General features: G+C 42.1%; 1 protein-coding gene across 5 annotated transcripts in view; it reads right to left on the bottom strand.

Annotated features, from left to right (window-relative positions):
- DIDO1 (death inducer-obliterator 1) overlaps nt 1–22,282 on the bottom strand; it is a 108,908-nt gene that overhangs the window by 41,756 nt on the left and 44,870 nt on the right. For all 5 annotated transcript variants that reach the window (XM_084854370.1, XM_084854372.1, XM_084854369.1 and 2 more), the window contains 2 exons: nt 18,858–19,064; nt 11,362–11,587 (listed from right to left, as the gene is read on the bottom strand). In XM_084854370.1, the coding sequence (XP_084710496.1) occupies nt 11,362–11,587; nt 18,858–19,064 (433 nt within the window). The remainder of the gene's footprint in view (nt 1–11,361; nt 11,588–18,857; nt 19,065–22,282) is intronic.

A 22,282-nucleotide genomic window follows, 5' to 3' on the forward strand; every position in this document is an offset into this window, starting at 1 on the left:
ATGGGTGGAGGAAGGGCAGGGGGAGCACTCAAGTCTGGGAGGTGGCCAGGATCTTTCATGTCTTGCTAAATCATAGTTTAGTACAATGTCCAGACTAAGCTTGCATCTACCATCAGAAATCTGGCAGTCCCTCCTGTATACAGGGAAATTGTCATCATAGCACTGATGTAGGTGCAAATATAACCTAAGGGGAAGTGGCCACTAAATTTAACTTACTTACATCCAAGATAGAATTCTATTTAGACTCATTGCGACTCTAAAAGCACTGGGGCTCTCAAACTTTCACAAAGCGAGACTTCTTAAAATCAAGGGGAGTTTGAGCCTTCACAAATACAGCATTTCTCCACACTATTTCATTGCCATCAGTTGTGCCTGGCTTAGATGTGAGGAGTTTGTGGCCCTTAGGCAGGATGAACTTAGCCTCTACCCTGCCACCAGTTTCCATATCTGTGTGAAGATATTCTGATAAATCAACAGTGTTTGGATTGTAAGAAACATAGCTGCAGTGAGATTTGCCCATACAATGGAGCTGTGTCTAGAATTTTTGAGCTTAGAAGCTTAACTTTTTCTAGAAAAGCAGCTTTTCACCATTGCTTCTTGCTCACGTTTCCAAAGAAAGGAAATGTATAGTGCTATCATTTGACCAGGGAACCACTAATACTTTGCGCACATGCATGCTATTCAACATGATGGTGATACTGGGATGTACAGCACTTAAATTTTACAGTTTCCTAGTTAGATTACTGAAGTGTCAAATAGGAAAGTGACAGGATTTTACTCTTGGCTTTTGTACAGGTAATGCACTCACCATCAGTTCTGCAGGAAGCAGCTTTTGACTTAATTCATATTCAGAATTGCAGGCAGATGGGGATCTTAAGAGTTGCAGAAGTTCTATACTGCCTAGCTAACAAAATGTAGTAAATAGGGCTTGCTTATACAGTACAAAGAATTTCTTAAATGCAGTACCATCTCTTATCATGATGACATACTTATGTCTGCTTATTAGCTGTCACATAAGGCATATATAGGATTGTTGTAGATATTTGTATGCACAGCCTCTAGCCTATTGTTTAATTTAATGTAGGACACATTAAATTACTTGCTTTAGAAAGATTAAGCATGCACAAATTGGAGCATATTAAATCAAATCTACATATTTGCAATGTGGTATTTCAAATCAACCCTATTTATTAGTTTATTCTTGTGCCTCTTCATTTAGAGGGAATCCCTTTAGTCCTTTTTTGAAAGGCAGTGTTATGCATTTACTCCCCTATTAAACCAGCATGCCCACATAATCTCGTGCTGCTGGTTTGCCCAGCCTGGAAAGGTACACAAACCAACCTCTCATTGAAAAATGGGTCACCTGGATTATGTGATCACTTTTCACGCCCTGAGAATTTGACAAGGAAGCAGGAGGAAAGACAACGGAGTCTTATATAAAAAATGGGCTCAGCCCCTCCAGTGTAGACTTGTTGGGTGTATATTAAGATTTGCTCATCATGTTGCATTTTGGTAGGAGAATCTCACCCTCTGTGTTAAAACAGCTAGCGCTAAAATTTGATCTGTGCATCCACAGGTTCCAAACATGCTTCCATCAGTTCCAAAGTGTTTTCAACAGAAAATGGCTTCCAATTCCTTATTGTCACGCAGTAAGTGTGTAGTCAGGCCTGAGAGGGATGGGGCAGGAGGCACACCCACAGGCCAAAATCCCCCCCATTGGCACTGCAGTTCTGGAGCCTCTAGTGCTCATCCGCAATTCCCATTCTGTTCTGTGACACCGTGTGCAATATTCCTGCTGCAGAATTTGTTTACATGGTCACTGTGTTGAAAGGTGTAAGCAATCAGCAGGCTCACTGCCATCTTCCATAGCGTCGTTTTAATTCAGCACACAGATCATCTTAAAACACAATTTGGCTTTGGATAGTAGAGGGGAAAGTAGTTGCGATCACCGCCTTCTCTCCCAAAAACTATTAATTTGCATTGTGAAACCTTGCTAAAGATGATGCTAGCCATACTGAGCTGTCAGAAGGCAGGTGAAAATCCAACAGTGGTGGGCACGCTGTTAAAAAAAAAGAAAGGCAGGGTCTTCTTCCATTCATAAGCTTCCTTTTCGCCTTAACAAAAGGGCCATGAACAGAAGTAACTCTGAATTACTGTGGACAGCAACTGAAGACCGAGTAGCAACATGAAATGAAACATTACTTGTTGTAGTATTAGCAACTGCAGCATGAGACTGCCTCATTCTTTTCACTATCTCCCCTTCTAAACATATCAATAACAATTTCTTATGAGTAAAGGGAGAGCACACGGCTCTTTTCTCAATGAAATGCTGAATACCATATATGGATTAACACTGCAGTCTCCTATGTTGAAATAGGCTTAAGCACACAACCCATGCATATGCTCCATGAAGCAGACATTAAAGCCCATATTTTGTTTGCCAACCCAGTTACCACCATGGATGTACGGCACTGTTATGTGAATGCACAAGCATGAGCCCACATACAACAGCAGAGATTTTAATATTATGCCCACTTTGAAGAGTATTGACATGGGCTGAGTATTTGGGGCCTTCACAAGAAGGCTGTAAAGCTTAAATTGTCCTGTCTACAACTTGGCATACCTATTCATTAGAGATGGTTTCTTATAAGTATTCATCACTTTAGGATTTGGATTATTGTAATTATACAATAATATAGTGAAGTATTCATCACTTTAGGATTTGGATTATTGTAATTATACAAGTTTACACAGGGACATTAGCTTACCGCATGGCTGAAAGCTACAGAATTTGGGTGAGCACCACACCCAGTTAATTTTTCAGATTTCAATGAACTGCAGCTTATTTGTTAATAAGAGTTTTAGTCCTCATGATTAAAGGTAAGCTCTAAAAAGCAGTATTTCTGTAGAGCAATTGTTCATCTCTTATGTCACTTATAACCTACAGGCCTGCAAATATACCATGGGCTAACCACATCATGCGAGCAGACATATGCCTGCGCAACGGAAGTTTCCCTTCCCTTGCAACCCCACCCCCCTCCCCACAATCTGCTTTGGAACAATTCCCCAAGCCTCCAGAGCAGCAGATTTGGAGGGAACAAAAGGGGGGGGGGGATTCAATCCTTTAGCAGCATTTGTTCCACCAGTTGAAGGATTTCATTGGTTACAACCCTATGACTCCTCATCTTCTCTCCTGCTGCTTTGCAATAGCAAAGCATCTAACCTACTCCAAGTAGAACCATCTTCAGTGAACTATTACCACTGTTGCAGATCATAGTTTACATTTGACTTTACATCATGAATGTGAGTAATTTACTTTGCTCACAAAAAATGTGCAGTTATCTGAAGCAATAAAAAGCGAATTACTAAATATATCCAGCACTTTAAATTACTGATACAATTTTGAATGGAATGTACGCCAAGCTATTTTTGAAGTGAGTAAAGCAACTTAAAGTTTTCTGCCACAGATCAAGCCAGTGGCCCTAAAGTATCTTAGTTTTGCAATGAGGCATGAATCTAATGCTCTCTTTACAATATGGCTATAGCAACCACCCCAAATTGTGTGGGGAGCTGTGGACACAAAGCAGGTCCTAGCTGAAATACCACGATTTTAATTTCAGCAAAGGCACACAACTATTTGCAGTTATGATGACATGGTTATGTAACAATGCTCCTGGCACATGGGAGCTGCTTTGCACAAATAGCCACCCATGGAATAGGGCAAAAATAAGGCAAAGCTAGCTGCTAGGGCTGAAGTGGTGTGGTAAACATTGCATAACCAATCACTTGTAGAGTTTGATCTCACATTACAGTCTCTATAACTGTGTCAAGTAGCTGGAAAGGGGCAATGTGATGCCACAATTCACGGTTGTGCTTTTCTAAGATCATGTAAATGAAATCACAAGAAGGGGGGGGGGGCTTCCACACTGCATTGGTAATATGAGAAGCAGGACTAAATCTTACTCTTGATAGATGCACATCTTAAGCATTTTCACGGTGAGCTACCCAAGGTTGTCTGAGAATTTGTATATTGTCCTCTTTTTAGTTTGTCATAGCTCAAGTGACACCACATTGCAGATTTCTGGTAAAGCCGTTTCTGCTACGTATCTGACATGATTTGATTAACTCCCAACAGGTAGTTTGTGGGAATCTTGTGTATACCCATGTGGTCCCTTGTGCGAGGCTGGGAGTACTGAAAAAGATATGCAGCAGACCAGAATCTCTTAAGACCATTTCAGCTTCTCAGTGCTGAGAATTTGATCTCATCCCCAACCTTCATCTCAAAAAATGACAGGACCATCACTCCTTACTGAAGGTTGCACCCTTTGTTGTACGGGCAAACTGAAATGCAAGGCTGAACTAATTGTTTACAATTGAAGGCAGATGCCTTTAGAAGCTATGTGTGGAGGCAAACCTTCGTAACATTACTGCATGGTCCATCTGGCTATCCCTGGATCAAAGCTGACATTCTCATCTGCTGCTTTCACATGCAGGAGCAGGAATGTCTAATTAAACCTGGTATCGCTTAATTTCCAACAACTTTTTATTATTTATTTACTGACAATATTTAGAGGCTATCCTGTAACAGTCCCATTACAGAATTGTCCCATGCTTTCTCTTTTAGCAATTTTCAACCCGCTCAAGTCAATGGAAGCCTGTTACCTAGATGGAATGTGAAGATACCCCTGCAGAATGTATTAACTTGGGGAGGGGGGGCAAAGAATCCCCAAAGCCTTAAAGCCCATTTAAAAGATGGGATTGAACTCTTGTAGAATGGGTATTTTAAACCCACAAAAGCAAACCCATTCCATGCACTCCCACATAGCTAAAAACTGTATAAGAAAAAGTCAAGCAGGTGCTGTAGACACTCCACAAGGTTACTTACCACAAGCTGTGCCTCTTCAAGTGTTGCCTCTGCATGGTCACACTGTTGGAAGATGCATGCAACACTGCAGAGCACCAGAAGTTCCTAGAAGAGGCATGCTTGAAAGGCACTCAAGCACCCTCCTGTGGCCCTGAACATTTGGTTCCCAGACATGTCATCAAGATCTGCTTTGATTCCTTATGCTGGATAAGGAATTGTTTGGAGGAAAAAAAGATCCTTCTATGCTTTCAGTTTTGTAGTATGTAACAACTATATCTTTTATGATTTCGTTCTCATGATCTGGACCATTTCCCATAGTCTATGGTGCATCCACCTTCCAAAACTCAACTGCACTATCTGTCTCTCCACTCCTCTCACTAGCCATCAAATCAGACTTGAAAGCAAGGCTTGCTTTAAACCTACCAACTCTGGAGAGAGGCTAGCTATTTATGTGTCTGGATTTCGTTATAAAAGACACAGTGAATAAGACAAGTATTTGCCCAATTCAACTCACCCATGATCACTTCCTGGGTTAGACCAGCTTCAGTTGTATTAACCCCCACTTGAAACAAACATGAGCCACAACCGTTTGCTGCTGCCTACAATCAGGACTTAAACTCACAGAACGTGTGCCAGCACACTGCTACTAGCTGAAATAAAGGCAAATAAAAACAAATTCTGTTTTTTGAACCATGGCCATCTGTAAGTCATGACATTAGGGAAGTAGAACCTCTTTTCCAGCCTCTCAAAAAGGGGGCTGCGGGATACAGTGTTGTGTGAAAGTAGATATAAGGCATAGCTTTATGTCTGTGTGTTTGCTATAGCCTTTCTAAAATACTGAGTGATGAACATCAGTGTTCAACTCATCTGGATGAATGTGAGGTGTTGTGTGGTGGAACTTTTACCAGATATGTCACCAGTGACCTACTAGAGGTCGGTAAGGATGCCCATTTTTCAAGACTGCTTTTCTTCCTCTGAATCATCCAGGATGGCAAATGGGGCATCAAACTGGCAGGCCCTGATGTTGAAGATCTATGGAAACTTATCTTGGGCAGTTTCGACTAGCATGTCTTCCTTGGACATTCAGAATCTCAGCAGTTGGCCTGTGGGATAAGAATAGTCTACACACACTCCCTTCCCAACCCAGATTAATGGGTGACTCTGCAGCTTATACACCTCCCCTGCAATATGTAGTGCATCCCACCGCTTAAATCTTCTTGGATAGGTCTTGAAGATGTAGCTCCACGAAGGGCATCTTCAGCTCCCATTCACTGTTTTCAGGCACAGCCAGAAGCCACCACAGCAGTCTGGATCTGCTCCTTTGTCTCCAATACTGGAAATATGAGACACCAGCATGGAGAACCCCATTTATTTTGGGGGGGGGGTAGGAGGAAGAGTTCTAATTAGTTACTCAGCCAGCTTAAAGAAATAATGATTAAAAAATGCAAAACAGTATTATACCTAGTAATGTAATTACCCTTCCATTATCTTCTTTGATTAATCAAGAGTTGGGAGAGGGAGGCACAGAGCAGCCTAAAACAATTAGGCTAAACTTGCTAACTGTGCTGGGCCACAAGTCCCACATCCTCCATCCTTGCAGTCTCACTCAGATGAGAACTTACCTCCGATTCTGTGAATTCTGTAGCATACCTTGATTTTTATTTCTATCTAATCCCAGACTATGCCTGAAATGCTGTACTCCATCTGTAGTTTCTTACACCTGTCCCATGATAGAAAGTCTCATGAGTGCTCTAAAATGCAAAACACTAAGTGTTTAGATCAAAACAAAAGCCTGAGTGATAGAGAACATTCCCAGAGAAAATCTTTTGTTCCCTATTAATACCACTCATCTGAACAAGCCCTGTGTGATTGGAAAATCCTGATTTGCCTTTCTTAAACTTCAAAGTGTTCAACTGATTTTTTGAGAAAATACAGATTTAAGGTATGCCTCTTCTATGCGGGGAATATAATTTCTTAGTATCTCTTTAGAATGTCTGGCTACATCTTGAGACCTTAGCCAGCTGCTTCCTTTCTTCTCCCAGCTAATTCCAAACACTGCTAATTCATTACTTCTGCTTTTCACAAATGCAGTTTATGACAGCACTCACTACCAGTGACTCTCGGTATAGATTGGACAGGAATTCTACCTGTTCCTAAATTGTTTTAGGGGAGGAAATTACTGTAACTCTTAGGTCTGGGTTATGTACAAAGCTACAACCTTTTTTTAATTAAAAAGGCACCTATCTCATAACTACATCTGCCTTAACCAGAACTGAACCATTCAAACATTATGATCCTCCCTGTTAAGGGCATAACATTTGAATAAGACCACTGAGGCTCCTTGAGAAAGTTTTAGCATACATATAGCAATAAACACAGGGCAAGATAATGCTTGGTTGGTCCAGATCTTTCCAAATATCTGGCAACTTGTCTATTATCTTTAGTGTTCACTGCCTTTATACATCACAAGTTAGCTCCAGAAACACCTATGTTGTATCTACCTAGGAGTCAATGTAGCTATGCTAAAGTAACTTGAATATTATATAACAAACTGACACACTTCTCTCCCCAAATCCCTCGCCTGCCTTTCCACTAAAGACTGTCCTGACTTAAGATGAAAATAAATTTAGCTAAGTGCTGGATTAGTAATTGCATATTAATTTGGCCCTTTCGTTGAAAAATAATTTTTGTGAATGCTGCTTTTTCCTGTGAAGTACTTCACTTCCTACCCTTAGGGCGCAATTCTATACATGTTTCTGTCTGAACATGCATAGGATTGCATATTTCATTACTGCTTTTCATTTTTACAACTCTGATTATTCTACTACTAATACATTTTCAATCCCCAATTGCTCTTTACTTCTAGTTTTACAAAGAGGAATAAAAGCCACAATGAAATGGCATTTTAAAGTCAGAAGTACATCACATCTTTCATTGCAGCCTATAATTCTACAAATTCCTCTGTTCCCTGATATATAAGAAAAGCAGTTGGATGTTGAAATTATACATTTCTTTTAAATCATATTGTTTATGTTTTGATTCCAGACTGTCAGAATCAAAGTAATGAGGACAACAGAAATTCCAAATTTTTCTCTCTCTCGTCCAGTAGGTGTCCATTTTGGGATTGGCTTTCTAATAAAAAGTTTCTTACACCCACATAGACCACTTGTGCATTATTTGGATTCTCAATACCACCATCTTTGTAACTACATTTGTCCTGTGGCCATCTCAAAACTGGAAGACGTATGGCACCAATTGTACCTTCAGAATGACAGTTAGGTAGAACATCTTGTCCAGTTCACCAATGATCCATATTAAAATGCTGCATCAGAAATTCTAACACAGAATACACATATATACATAGTTACAGCAAGACAAGTTGTGGTTTGTTGGCTTTGTTTTGATGTTGAAGTTGTGTACCTTGAACATCTTTAAATATTTTGACATTCTGCTTTCCATCCTACTTCTCACATAAACTAGAGTATGATTACATAAACCTGCTTGCTAATAAACTGAGAAGTAAATCAATTCAAGCAGTAAATCAATTCAAGCAGACTTTAGGGTTTGGATGTGGGGTACTCAGATCAAAACCCTGTTCAGCTAGAAAGTCATTTTCATCCTGGTCTGCCTCACAGAGCTGCTGCAAATTTTAACTGGGATAACTCAAAATAAGTTGCTTTCAGGTCCTTGAGAAAGAGAGCAGGATACCCTTTGTCTTCACAGAACTTTGGCTCTAATACTTAAGCACTTGTGAGCAATTACTGAAGATGAGACAGGAGTGTTGGGGACCAGAACCTGGCTGCCTTCCTGTATACTCCAATAGTGTCCTTGAAACTGTGACTGGGTTGATGGCTTATTAGCCATGGACTGGTGATCCAAATCCAGAACCTGGCCTGCCAATTTCCCAGCTCTCTCCTACAGGTTTGTAGATATGTACTACTTCCAGGTGTATTATATATGTATTCAATTTGGTGGTAACAGTAAGATACTTTGCTACCATATTAGGATACAATCCTGAAGCTACTCCCTCTTCTCCCCTCCGGTCTACGATCAGCCTTCCTTGGTACTTGAACATAAGAGGCTCTTCCTCCCTCCAGTGCTTTTGTTTTGCTCAGAGCAACACATGGTACCATCAAGATTCTCCCTTATTTTTCCCATCTGAAATTCCCCCAGAACAGCAGTATTGTGTGTTGGCTTGAAGTGCAGTATGTCCCACTAGACGTCGATTGAAGTCACTCAGCAGAACTCTGGAGTGGACCAAATTGTATGCCGTTGTTCTAGAGTTAACTAAGAACTATTTTGCAAGAGAGCTAATGCAGTTGGTAAGAAGTTCTCTATATCTAATATCTAGTTAAGATTATGTTGAGGTTAAATGTCGTTTTTCAGGAAAATGATCCCCAGGCACTACAGCGTAAAGACCATCACATCAGCATGGGGTCATCAGTACCCACCCTAGGTACAGAGCAGAAAGAGGCGGCATGTTATTTTAAATACTTGTGAAGAGTAAAAAGAGATGCAAAGCAGTTGGAGCTTAGTATGGTGACATGTCTCCAATACCAATTGCTGTAGAGCTTACCCCTCTCTACAATATTAGTGTGTCTTTCAGAGATCAGAAAGGGTATGAATGATAAAGAATTCCATGTATGTACGTGAGATCTGGTCCTAGTCCATCAGGTGATGATTAATTACTCAGACTTCTGCTGTACATGCCCAACCCACATAGTGTCAAAAATACAAATCTTGCATAACGTTGCCCTCCAAGCAATTGGGACGGATAATCCACTCCTGAATAACCTCCACCACTGAAGGAGAAAGGAGACGTTTTAACATAAAATTTTATATTTGAGAGTTTAGCAGTAGTACAAAGAACTTTGAGACATCCATTAAACTTACCTTAACAGCAAGCTGGAGTGCCTCCTTGAAATGGTGGAAGCTCTTCACTAAATGTAAACTGAATTGAGTATGTTCACTTTTAAGCATCATATCAATAAGAAAGATCCAACTATGAATCTCCCCTATAGTCATGAACTTTTAGAATAAAAATGCCCATGTTTTGATATTGCACCAGTTAAAGTACAATTTATATAAAAATTAAATTGTTGAGATTAGGTTTCTCAATCACTTGCCTGGCAAGTAAAATAGCTTTGAGGTGACAAGGTAGGAAAGCTTTTGTAAAGTGGGAAGTTAACGGGTCATTTCTTTCAGGCTGTTGATGTCCCACAAATGATTGACTAATATGGTATGTGCAGGCAGGTGGACTACTAACGCTTGTATACTTCTTTGAGTGGGTGTCTGAATTAATTAAAGCAGCGAGGAGAAACAAACCTATCACCGGTTTTTTAATCAGGTCTTGAGGTCCTACACGCCTTAGAAACAAAGTCATTCCACCACTACATTTAGGCAAGAACCATCACTTTGTGGGCAACCCCCCCCCCCCCCCCCGGCAGGTTGAAAGAGGTACTCAGTGGCTTCTCAAGCCTCGGAACTCCATTCCTCCAGGGGTTCACCAAGGCCATCTTCCGACAGTAATCTTAAAATGTATTAAAAGCAAGCATTGAGAGGTTGTAGACAAGGATGGAGTTATTTTAGCAGTAGACCTAATAATCTTGCCCTTTTCAAATGTTACCTGCCCAGAACCTCACATCAGGGTTTACAAATATGCTTTTAAACATGTTTTAGCATTTTGACTCAGTTCTCCCCGCCATGCTATAAATGAGGAACATAAAACCCTACACTGCAACAATGTTTAAATGAAGGCAGTAAAAAGGTCCTAAGACAACAATGACTTTTCCATCACAAAGCATTAATTTACTTACCTTTTTAAGCTAACAAGATGCCAAGGATGTTCTTCAAATACTGAAAAATTATAATATACAAGGTGATAATTCTCTGCCTACTGTCCAGCCCTGATGAGAGCTTATCTGGCACACAGCTTACACAGATTAAAAAACAAGCATTCTGATTTAAGATGGACTTGACATCATTTCATGTAAGTCACATACTTGGAAGGAGGATTTCCCCCAAAACTTAATAGTAAAAGCTGTGTTTGTGTACACATGTACATTATTTGTTCAATCATTTAGAAGCCCTGTAGTCCTGATATATCTAATTCAAAATTCAAAAGCAAGACAGGGACCAAAATTAGAGTGAATACAACAGTTACTCTGTACATTACATAATCTTAAGAAAAAAATAAATGTTTCTCATTACCTACCTTCTGTTAGAACAAACATAGCTATCATCTATGAAGAATATAAGGTAAGTTAAACATATACTTGCAAGTTAAAAGCCATTTTTACACAACCCAAGGATAAACCTCAAGTTGTCAATACTATGTATGAGCCTTCAAACTCTCCTTGAGAAATATGTGTGCAAATCTTTGAAGATGGAAAAAGGGAGCCATTAAAACTCCTTTCTAATTTTGCAGGGTCAAAAGTGGAAAGAGACTCAAGGAAAATGTAAATGATTGCAGAGGAATATCCCTGTGAAATACATACATTTGAATAACAGTGATGATGAAATGGCTGGAGTCTTTTCTGGCTTTACTGCATTATAATTATGATCGCTTGCCCAGGATGGTGTGCTGCTTTCTGAGGGCGGCTCTTTAGCAACTGTCTGAGTGTTTGCTTCAGTCTTAACAGCTGTCACCACTGTTTTCTTCACAGTAATCTCTCTCTTCTCAGGAGCTGGTCTCTTCTGCATGGAGAGAGGTTTGGTACCTGCCTGTATAACCAGCAGAACCTTAATCACTAAATATTACAATGATTAAGTAATCAGAACACAGGTTTAGAGGGGTAAACAGTTTGTTATGTATTACAAAAGTATTGCAAACATCTCATTATGCAACGTTTCATACTGCATACCTCTGCAACTGGGACCATCTGCCAGACCCCCAGATTCTGTGCAAATTCCAACAGCAAGATTATATCTATTAACACCAAGCCTAAGATCGAGATTCCCAAGCTCAACAGTACTTCACTACATAGCCAATACATGACTATGGTGCAATGAGTATAAGTCACACAGTTTGCTTAAGCACGGCTGTGCAGCTGATGTTCAGCCAATCCACAATTAACATGGGTGCAGACAACCTCAGCTGTCTCTGAAACAGCACCACCTGGATGTGCCAGTTTTTGAAATCAGTTTAACTGATTTTAATATTAAAGTTTGTGTACTGAAGGACTTTCTTACCAATTATGTTCGCATTTTCATCAATGTTTTGATCCAAAATAATCTTATACAGCCTCTCTAAAAACCTAACACTAACTATGCTGACAACTACTATATTCAATTTTACCTGCCAGTCTGAAGTGGCTTCTGACAGGCATTATGTTGTTAGGTCAATGCTTTTTGAAGTCAAAATGTTTTGCTACCATTTAGCTGCCTATGACAAATCTTCTGTAATGCTATAATTCTGACCAAATTGAGCTTTTAAAGAGTCACTATTAGGGATATATGAGAAATTTCTTTCAGTTTGGTTTTGATCAGGATTTACCCAGTTCCCACCTTCCAGAGAGCCAGTGTGGCATAGTGGTGAGAGTTGGACTGGGAGTCGGGAGATCTGGGTTCTAGTCCCACTCGGCCATGGAAGCTCACTGGGTGACTTTGGGCCAGTCACAGACTCTCAGCCCAACCTACCTCACAAGGTTGTTGTTGTGAGGCTAAAATGGAGAGGAGGAGGAGAAGGTAAGCCGCCTTGGGTTCCTTGCAAGAGGAAAAAAGGCGGGATATAAATTAAACAAACAAACAAACATAGAGTCAGATGCAACCTGTGGTCAAAGTCTGGACATTTCCAAGCTTGCAATGTGATTCACAGACCAAAAACAACGGATTCGACATCATGTGTATATTTGAAAAATGCATTATTTTTGAAAAATGTGCAGAAATGTGCTTTAATCAATGGGAGAAGAACACGTACATTTCAAAGATGCACACAACTGAGGCATACATTTGGAAAGTTACGCATGAAAATGCACATAGATTTTCATGTGAAAAGAAAAAAAAATCAAAGCTTGCAATCTGATATGGGCTCAAGTTGGAGCAAGTTTCAAGATGGAATTAGAATTCAACCAAGCTCAAATTTTGCCGATTTGCACATCCCTGGTCACTATTAGGGAAACTAATTGAAGTTCAACTGAAATCTAAGGCCATATTGTTTGTATTTACAACACTATATTGTATTGTTTTTAGATTATGTTTTATGGTGTTTTTTCTATTGTGCTGATTATGGGTTATATTGATTTTGGGGTTTTTCCTGTTATATTAATTATGGATTTCTGTATTGGGTGTGCAAGTCACTTCAGTACTGCTTAAATTTACTACTACTACTACTGCTGCTGCTGCTATAACCTCTGAAGATCTTTCCATTCCGGAGTGTTCCTCCGCCACTTACAATGGAGTATACTATGAAGATGTTGAAGAAAAATAACTGACAAAACTGGGAGGGCAGATATTTCAGTGGTGGCTAAGGGATTATGCAGCGAACCAGGAACCTGGTTCAAACATCCCTTCTACCATAAACTCAGCAGGTGACTTTATGCATACCAACCTTTCTCAGCCTCAGTCCTCTTACCTCTACTATGGAAGCTAACATTAGCCTACCTCAAAGTGCTGTTAAGGTTACCGTGATAAGGTATATTCTCATATTTCTGGAGCAGGGATCTATTAGTGCTGACTGGCCATGATATAATGCTTTTATACTTAAAGGCCTTATGTGTGTGAATACTAGTTGAAGGCCAAGCAGCAGAAGGGAGCTGTCACCTTCATGCCCTGAATGTGGACTTCTTCCACTGCTGGTAACAGAATGTCACACTAGATAGACCCTTGATATGATCCAGTGCTACTCTTGCTTTGTTCTTATGTCAATGGTTTTCCAACAATCTGAAGTGCTATCTATACGCGAAGTATAATTACTACTGTATTGGTCCACTCAAGCTTGCTACAGCTTCTGTCTGGTTACTGCAGTGCTATAGCAAGATAGACACAGCCTAAGGAGTTCATGGTTCAGTTTAACTGCCTGCAAATCGTGCCTGACTTTAAGTTGGATGATCTTTGCAGTACACCCAATAATAATAATTTGCTACTGGGCATATTAAAAATATAATAACTGCTATACGATTACTTGTGCTATTCATAGCCAGGGTAGCATAACACCCTATTGTGCAAGACAGAATGATTTTAAAAACAAATTATGGGAATTATAGAGACTCAATGAGAAAATCGAATGAGATACTCATCTGTAATTATGAGCTTGTCTGTGCCAGAGATGTACTGATTGGCTACATTCGGACGTCATTTTAAGCCATGGTGGCTATCAGGATTGATTCTGAGCGCAGGGAGATAGTTAGCAGCTCAGATTCAGAAGAGGAGCAGCCAGAGCTGGGGGAGGCTTTTTCACAGGCCAGTTCAGATATGGGTAGGCATGCTTCTCAGCTTACCAGCTCCCAGATGGCCGGGCACGAAACCTCATGCACGCCCCCCTGTGAGAAACAGCGAGCAGGAGGAGGAGGAGCTTGAGGTCTGTGACCTAAGGGACGCCAAGCAGAGATGCAGAGCTAAGAGGGAAACGTCAGGGGCGGAGCTTAGACGTTCGAACCGGGTTAGCAATGCTACGCAGAGAAGGCTACGCAGGGAAGCAGCAGGCGAGGGGCAGAACCTCCCTCTCTAAGTTAGCCTAGTCAGACATTTTAATTCCCTGGAGGCATTCCTTTGTAGCCAGAGAGTCTTGAGTATTTGCATCAGTAATGAACCTGAGAATAATGAATTAAAGGGCTGAGACTGAAGCCTCTCTTTGTGTGTGTTGTGAGTGCTGGAGGAAAGGGGGGGCAAGGGAACCCTGACAGCGGCTTAATAAGCTACTCACAGTAGCTTATTTTTGAAATAGTCCATGATGCCCTGCCACACGACCAAGCTAATAAGATACTGAGAGTACTTTATTAAGCTATTGTATGTAATCTGAGTCATCCCCCTGTCCCGCTGCAGTCCTCCTGCCTGAGCAGTGGCGCTGTTTCATCCATTGACAACATCACAGCAGCCTGTTTTAACTTTCCACAATATTCCAATAAGACGGGAGAGGTGTGGGGTGAAGTACAGGGGCTTAATTCCACACTTCTAGTATCACTCCAACAAGGAGTGGTGGCTCTAAAGCGTTGGAAGTTTGCGGGAGCGGGACCAAAGTTCATACACAGCCTCCACTACCCGGGAGACACCGGATGCATCATCTAAAACCCTGCGCAATTACTCACAAAGGAGAGGAAATCACATGTGCACCAAAAAGGAGATGGCGGCTATAAAACCTTGGAGGTTTGCAGGATTGAGACCAAACTTCACACGCAGCCTCTCCTAGTTGGGAGGCACTCAATGCACTGTGAAAACCCTGAGCAATTACCCCAGAGGAGGGAAAATCCCATGTGCAACAAAAAGGGGGTGGCACAAATAAACCCTTGGGGATCAGGCCAAAACCGTCAATTGTGCATTTCCTCCCATTGCCATTGCTGGCATAGATGGTTTTATTGTCCAAAATCAACGACAATAAAGTGGAGTTGCACATTTCACTCACACACACCCCTCCCAGGCATTACTGGAAGAGCCATTTCTGTTCACTTTAGCTCTAAAGCACAATTGCACAAGAGGCCCGCCCTGCCCAATACGCATTGCTCGCAGGAAGCCTTTTGTCTTTATTGTCTCAAAATACAGTGGAGCTGCACATTTTACACACACAGCCCAGATTGCTGGCAGAGCCACTTCTGTTCACTATAGCGCATCCCCACCCCCACCCCCCAAAAGCCATTTTGCTTCTTCAGGGAAAAGTGACCAGAGAAGGAAAAAGGGGGTGGGAGCTATAATTCCCTGAGAGTTTGATGGAATGAGGCGAAACTGCAAAGGTAGTGTGCCTTCATGGGGTTCAGATGCTGTAGTGCAGCAGTTCTCAACCTGTGGGTCGCGACCCCTTTGGGGGTCGAACGACCCTTTCACAGGGGTCGCCTAAGACCATCGGAAAACACATATTTCCGATGGTCTTAGGAACCGAGACACCGCTCCTCTATCCGTCTCCAGAGACACCGAGATATCCCCAGATATAGTGGCGCCCCTGCACGTCTCAGCTACCCTCCGACTCGGGGCCCTGGCCAATCTCTCCTCTAGCGGCTCCGTTCAGCCAAGCCCCCCACCCCCAGCCTCCTGTAAAAACCCACGTATGGGGTTCAGTTAGCGTGGCCGCCTCCACATGGAGGCGGCCACGATCGCCTCGCCGCTTTGCAAGAAGCCCGCACGTTGAGTGCTCTGCCCAGGGCTGATCCATGCGGCCGGAGCTGGCCCTGAGGAGTTCGCGAGGAGGCAAGCGCGACGCAATGACCGAGCTGCGTGGGAGGGGCGGTCCAGAGCCTCTCAGCAACTTGATTGAAACCTTGTTCTGGGGGCTGGATGTCTCTAAACTTGGAAGGAGCGCGCTCTGCTCTCGCCCTCTCCAGCGTCGGGCAATGGGCTGGCGACCCACTGGAGCACTACGACCCCACCTTGCTCCAGGGGGGAGGCGAGAAGGTCTGTTTGCTTTTGCCCTTTCGGCACCTTCTCTCGTAAAGCCTTGGTGGCCCTTTGCTTTGTTGCGCAGAGGCAACATGAAGGTCGAATTTGCCCCACTCAACATTCCCCTGGCGAGGAGAGGGCAGACCGCCGCTGTCTTTCAATGGGTCTTCTCCTTCCTGCTGCTAGGTAACCGAATATTTCTTAGGCGCATCTGCTTTCTTATTTTTGCAGCCGATCCTAAGCATGTTTGCTTGGAAGGAAATCCTGCTGTTGAGTTCAGCGGGGACTTGACTTCCCAGCCATACTGTGTTCATGTGCTTGAGGCTGGAGCATCCATGTTCACATGTGTTTGGGAGTAAGCCCAACTCAAGCTAGTAGAACTTACTTTTACTAATAAACACGTATAGCAGTCTTCCCCAACCTGGTGAAACCTTCCCCAACCTGGTGAAACACATCCCCAACCAGAGGAGTTGGACTACAACTCCCAACATCCCCAGCCAGATGGCTGGGGATGCTGGAAGTTGTAGTTCAACACCTCTGGAGGCGCCAGGTTGAGTGCTCTGCCTAGGGCTGATCCGTGCAGCCGAAGCCAGCCCTGAGGAGTTCGCGAGGAGACAAGGGAACCCTTAAGAGAACCAGCATTGAAGAGATGATGTGGTCACTCTGGGGTTCTGAGTAATTCTGTTCTATTGAAAATATTTAGCTAGTACAGCCTTCCCCAACCCAACCTGGTGCCTTTCAGATGTGTTGGACTGCAACTCCCATCATTCCCTGCTGGCCTGGCCATTACTGCATGGCCATGTGCTAATACATCTGGATTGGAATTTTTAATAGGAAAAAAACTAATCTTGCAAATTACAACATGGAGAGGAAATGGAAGGAATGCAGGTGCTGCTGACATCATGAGAGTAGAATTGAATGCCATTATATGGTGGGAGAAGAACAAAAATAAAAAGTGTGGTTGTACCATGATATAATGCTGCTATATGGCCCATTTTCCTACTCCATTAACTTTCAAGATGAATAAAAATGGTACCGAGATCTATTTCCAAAACAAAACCTGCCCGTTAAACTATTCTTCACAGTGACGTTGGCTTTTTACGCATACTGTCGTAAAATGTAGCAATGTAGTTTACTGTTGTTATATTAAGACTGTTACCCATGCTACACCATGCTTCAAGACAAAATTTCATTTATTTGTAATTAGAAATAAATATTTCACAATATATAATTACATATTGTTTTTGTGATTAATCACTATGCTTTAATTATGTTCAATTTGTAACAATGAAAATACATCCTGCATATCAGATATTTACATTACGATTCATAACAGTAGCAAAATTACAGTTATGAAGTAGCAACGAAAATAATTTTATGGTTGGGGGTCACCACAACATGAGGAACTGTATTAAAGGGTTGCGGCATTAGGAAGGTTGAGAACCACTGCTGTAGTGGATAATTGTGCAATTTTGCTTCTTCATGGAAAAGTGTGTATAACAGGAAAAAGGGGGTGGGAGCTATAACTGCCTGACACTTTGCTGGACTGGGGTGAAATTGCACAGGTGGGGTGCCTTCATGGGGAGCCTCCAGATGCTATAGTGGATTATTGCAGAATTGTGCTTCTTCATGGAAAAGGGAGCAGTTCTTTCCCTATTCCCCTATTTCCCAAGTTGCGCAGTTTTAAAGTAGTGATCAAGAAAGCCTGTAATTGCGTAACTTCGCTGTCGCGGGGTACTGTGAGGCTGTTACTGTACTGTCATTTTGCAACTGTCGCACAGTATCAGGGAAGACTGTGCTTGTTTGGCTGCGTTTGTCCCTTGGCTACTTGTCAGGTCTTGGGAAAAGAGCTCTGCAGGCTGGAGAAGAGCAGCCACAACAGTTTTGACTGCTTTTGCTGGGTGACTCTATCGGCGATCAGAATAAGCCATGCTGAGCACCAGACAACACGGTAACCCATGGTGGGTTAAATAACCCTTACTGCAGACCATGGGTTATTAGAGTGGTTTATTTTGGCCAGATGAGCCATCATGGATTTAAATATTCCTGACAGACAACATGATAACCAATGATGGGTTAAATAAGCCATGGTAGTTTATTTAACCCATCGTGGGTTATCATGTCGTCTGAGCCCAGTCAGAATCTTTTCCACTTTAATAGTACCGGCTTTGAGTTTTGTTTTGGGGTTGTTGTTTTTTTATACCTTATTGTTTGAATGTGGCTACCTTTAAAGTACAGATGCGGGTTGTTGCTTTTTAACCAGGGTCACAAAACAGCAGCACATTCATAGAGAGAGAAAATGAAGAGACACGCAAAGTAGTCTGCAGAATTATTTGTTGCATAATGTGAATACTTTTTTTCATGCAAACATATTTTGCTTCTTTAAATCAAATACTCACCAAGCCTGTTCCTAGCCAAGAAGATCTGGGCATGTAAGGGAGTATTTGCTTCAAAACCAATTCAGACTTACCAGAGGCTGAGGTTTTAGGACAACAGTTCGTTCAGCTTTTAGTCTGGTCTTCTCTTTTGGTTTTTGTTCTTTGCCTTCACTTAGAAATTTCATGGTGGCTGCAGCATGTTTGAGAATGCATTCATGACCACAGTACACAGAACCTGGCTGTGCCACATTAGAACACCCTGGGCCAATGCAATTGGCTGCTTCAGGCTCTTCAACAACCTGAAGAATAGCACAAGAAATAGAAACAACATTTGAAAAAGCATTTATCCTCCACAATATGAGAAAAAAATCAACACAGCTATGATGAACACAAAGCTCTCTTATTTGGTGATTTGACAAAACTACATTATATTCTGAAGTTTGGCTTGCTAGCATTTCAGTATACCCACTTTTGAAAGTGGTGAGTCATACATGATCTATGTCCTTGCTTGTATTTTTGATCTGTCTCTATCTCTATCACATGCATTCATGCACACCAGTAGCTTTTCAGAGTGCAACCTACAAGTGTTTTTATTTAAAATTTCTGCCTGTATGTTGCTTTGGATGTACATCTCAACATAAATTAGAAAGACTATTTTTAGAAATAAGTAAGAGTAATAAATATCCTGCAATTGATGTAACAACAACCCATGAGCTGTGTAACCAATGGGTTGCCAGGGCCGTGTGGGAGCGAGCACATGTGCTGCCTCTGGAGCACTCTCCGCTTCTGCTTCATTTCTGGATTATAAAACGTCTGTGACATATGAACCCATGAGGGAGGAACAAACCCAGAGTTTTAACCCACGGTTTCTCCTGCAAAAAACCAGAGTTCTGGGTTCACATGTCACGGAGCACAATCCAGGAAAATCCAGAAAGTAAGCGTAAGTAGTGCGCAGTCTGGAAGTAGTATGCTCATTCTCATGTGGCCCTGACTAACCCTGGCTGCTTAACCCATGGTTGGTCATTACATACGAACCAAGTCAATCTTTCTACCAAGCTCTCTATCGTTAACCTCTTGCTCCTTTCTTTTTCCTGCTTCTCAACTAATGCCTGTATCAACTTTTTAAAATTTATCTGATTTTGACTTTTGAGGGCATACACACAAATCCTATATTTTTCTACACTAAACATACAAAAATATTAACAACCACAAAGGCATAAAGAATACATATAAAAATGACAAGGTCCTATTCATGTGTTATAAATTGATCCAGTTTACATGAACTTCTCAAGAGAGCAGTCTACTTGACTAAGCAGGGTAATATATAAGACAAGGCTTGACACAGTGAGCTGGTTTGCACAACGTGACAGCCCACTGTGGGTTATTTAACCCATGGAGAGCCTGTGGTGAGTGCAGCCACCATTTTGTATATCCAACCCCCACTTGGGGGTTGTCTGGTTGTGCAAACCCAGGAAGCATCAGTTGTGCAAGGGTTAAACAACACTTGCATAACCCTAGAACAGACCATGGGTTATGAAAGGGTTGTTTAACCCTCGCATAACCCACGCTTGCTGGGTCTGTATGACTCAACAACCCCCTGCTTTGGGGTTGGATATGCAAAGTGGCACTGTGTTGTGTGAACCAGGTCATTGTCACCCTTCACAAGAGGCCAATGGGGATGTGGAGTATGCATGTGTCTTCTGTGTGGAACTCTCTCCCGCATTATAATGTTCACATGACCTGTTTTATTATTCATACAAATCAGTGTAGATAAATAGGCTTGGATCCTAAGTAAATGAACAGAAGGAAGTTTACAGAAAGAAAGCTTCCTGATCCTCCAAGATCAGGTGTCCTTCCAAAGTGTCAAGAAATCCATCTTCTTTTTAAGATTCAATTGCTTGTAACAAGCTCCAGTTTGGAAGGGGGGGCTGGTATGGCACTTCTTAAACCACCTGCGTGTGTTATCGTATGTTTTTGTAGTCTCCAGGCTTGTCAAGGCCAGAGTGGAATTCTTGCCAAGTTAGCCTGAACAATGTCAGCTGGGCTGTCGTGAGAGCGTTTTACTCCCCCCCACTTCCTGAAAGTTGAAGAAGTTATTCAGCCTGATGCTGATTGGCTATTGAGGCTCACCTCACATTTCAAGGGCTTGGGGGGGGGTGTACTATTGCCATTTGGTCTTCATTTTAGTTTTCATTCTGATCTTCAGTCCTTGTCTGCATGTGCTACCTGGCTTTCAGGGCTGTGAGCTTTTGGATCCTGAACTGCACCCTGTCAAACTGGAAGATCCTTACTTAGGTAAAGGATAGGATAGGTATTCCTTGTTATTTTTGCCTGCAACATTGTTCCAAAGGATTTCACTGGGTTTCCTCTGATTTTCTTTGATATTTGTACACTTTTTTCCCCCTTTCCCCCTTCCTTATTGTAAATAAACCTCACATCTATTTCAACGTTTGTGTGTGCTTTATTCCACTTAAGCCTCAGTACTAAATTCAGAGCCTTCTGTGTGGTCTTGCTACTGTTTAGAGTTTTGGGCTTGGGGTGTGAAACAGAGAATGTCAGCTTGAACCCTTATTTCTGTGCCTCACGTGTGTCCTGAAAGGTCTGCGAATCCCATGGCTCAGGCTGAGATGGATGTAAAGGGGTGGTGGCAGTCTACTGGGTATTTTATTTGCCCGCTGCCCACACTGCAGGGAGTTGGACAACCTACCCCCTCCATTCAAAGTTTCTGGTGTCTTATTAACAGGCTTCAATAAATCCACTTCCCACTCTCATCACAGAGAGTGAGAGTGGTACCACTTACCAATACCACTTACCAGAGTGTCAAGCAGCTGGCCTGCCTCTCCCAACTTTTAAGTTGGAGGTGTGGGCAGGAATCACCTGGGCAATTGTTTAGTGATCCCCACCCTCCCCCCAGTTCCAACACTGGGAAGAAGGCTGGGGATTATTCAGCATCTCCATCCCCCGCCATCAAGTTGGCCTTTCCTATTCTGGGAGGGCAGGGGGAGCAATGGGCTCTGCAGCCTATAAGTGCTTTATGCATTTTTTTTTAGGAAGAAGAGTTCAACAGGGGACACTCCTTTACCCCACCTTTCCTTCAGGAAAGACCAGGGAGAGACAGCATTACATTCTGCTGGCTAAAAGTGCATGGAGCACCTTTAGACAGTAAAGCCAAATAGGGCATGAAGCCTCCCCCCACTCTTTCCATTCAGAAGGGGGGCGGGGGCAGCTAGAGTTTTTGCTTGGCCAGCCAAAAATGAGGAGCCCTGATTAAGAGATATTAAATAAGTGAAATACACACAAAGCAGATGAAAAAAATTATACACTGATATTCACATAATAATCAACTATAATCAAAATATAAATAACATTAACTGGTACATATAATTCTAAAACTGGCATCATACTAAAAGGTATTCATCTCCTACCCCTTTTCCAAAATACTAATGGAAGGCAGCCAGATCTCCAAAACAATACATGGATTGTCTGTTTTCTCTCAACTGTATTCTTCAAGTTTTGA

This window comes from Heloderma suspectum, chromosome 4, assembly GCF_057233095.1.
Source record: "Heloderma suspectum isolate Gila_16-S chromosome 4, 16-S_ref, whole genome shotgun sequence".
NCBI lineage: Eukaryota > Metazoa > Chordata > Lepidosauria > Squamata > Helodermatidae > Heloderma > Heloderma suspectum.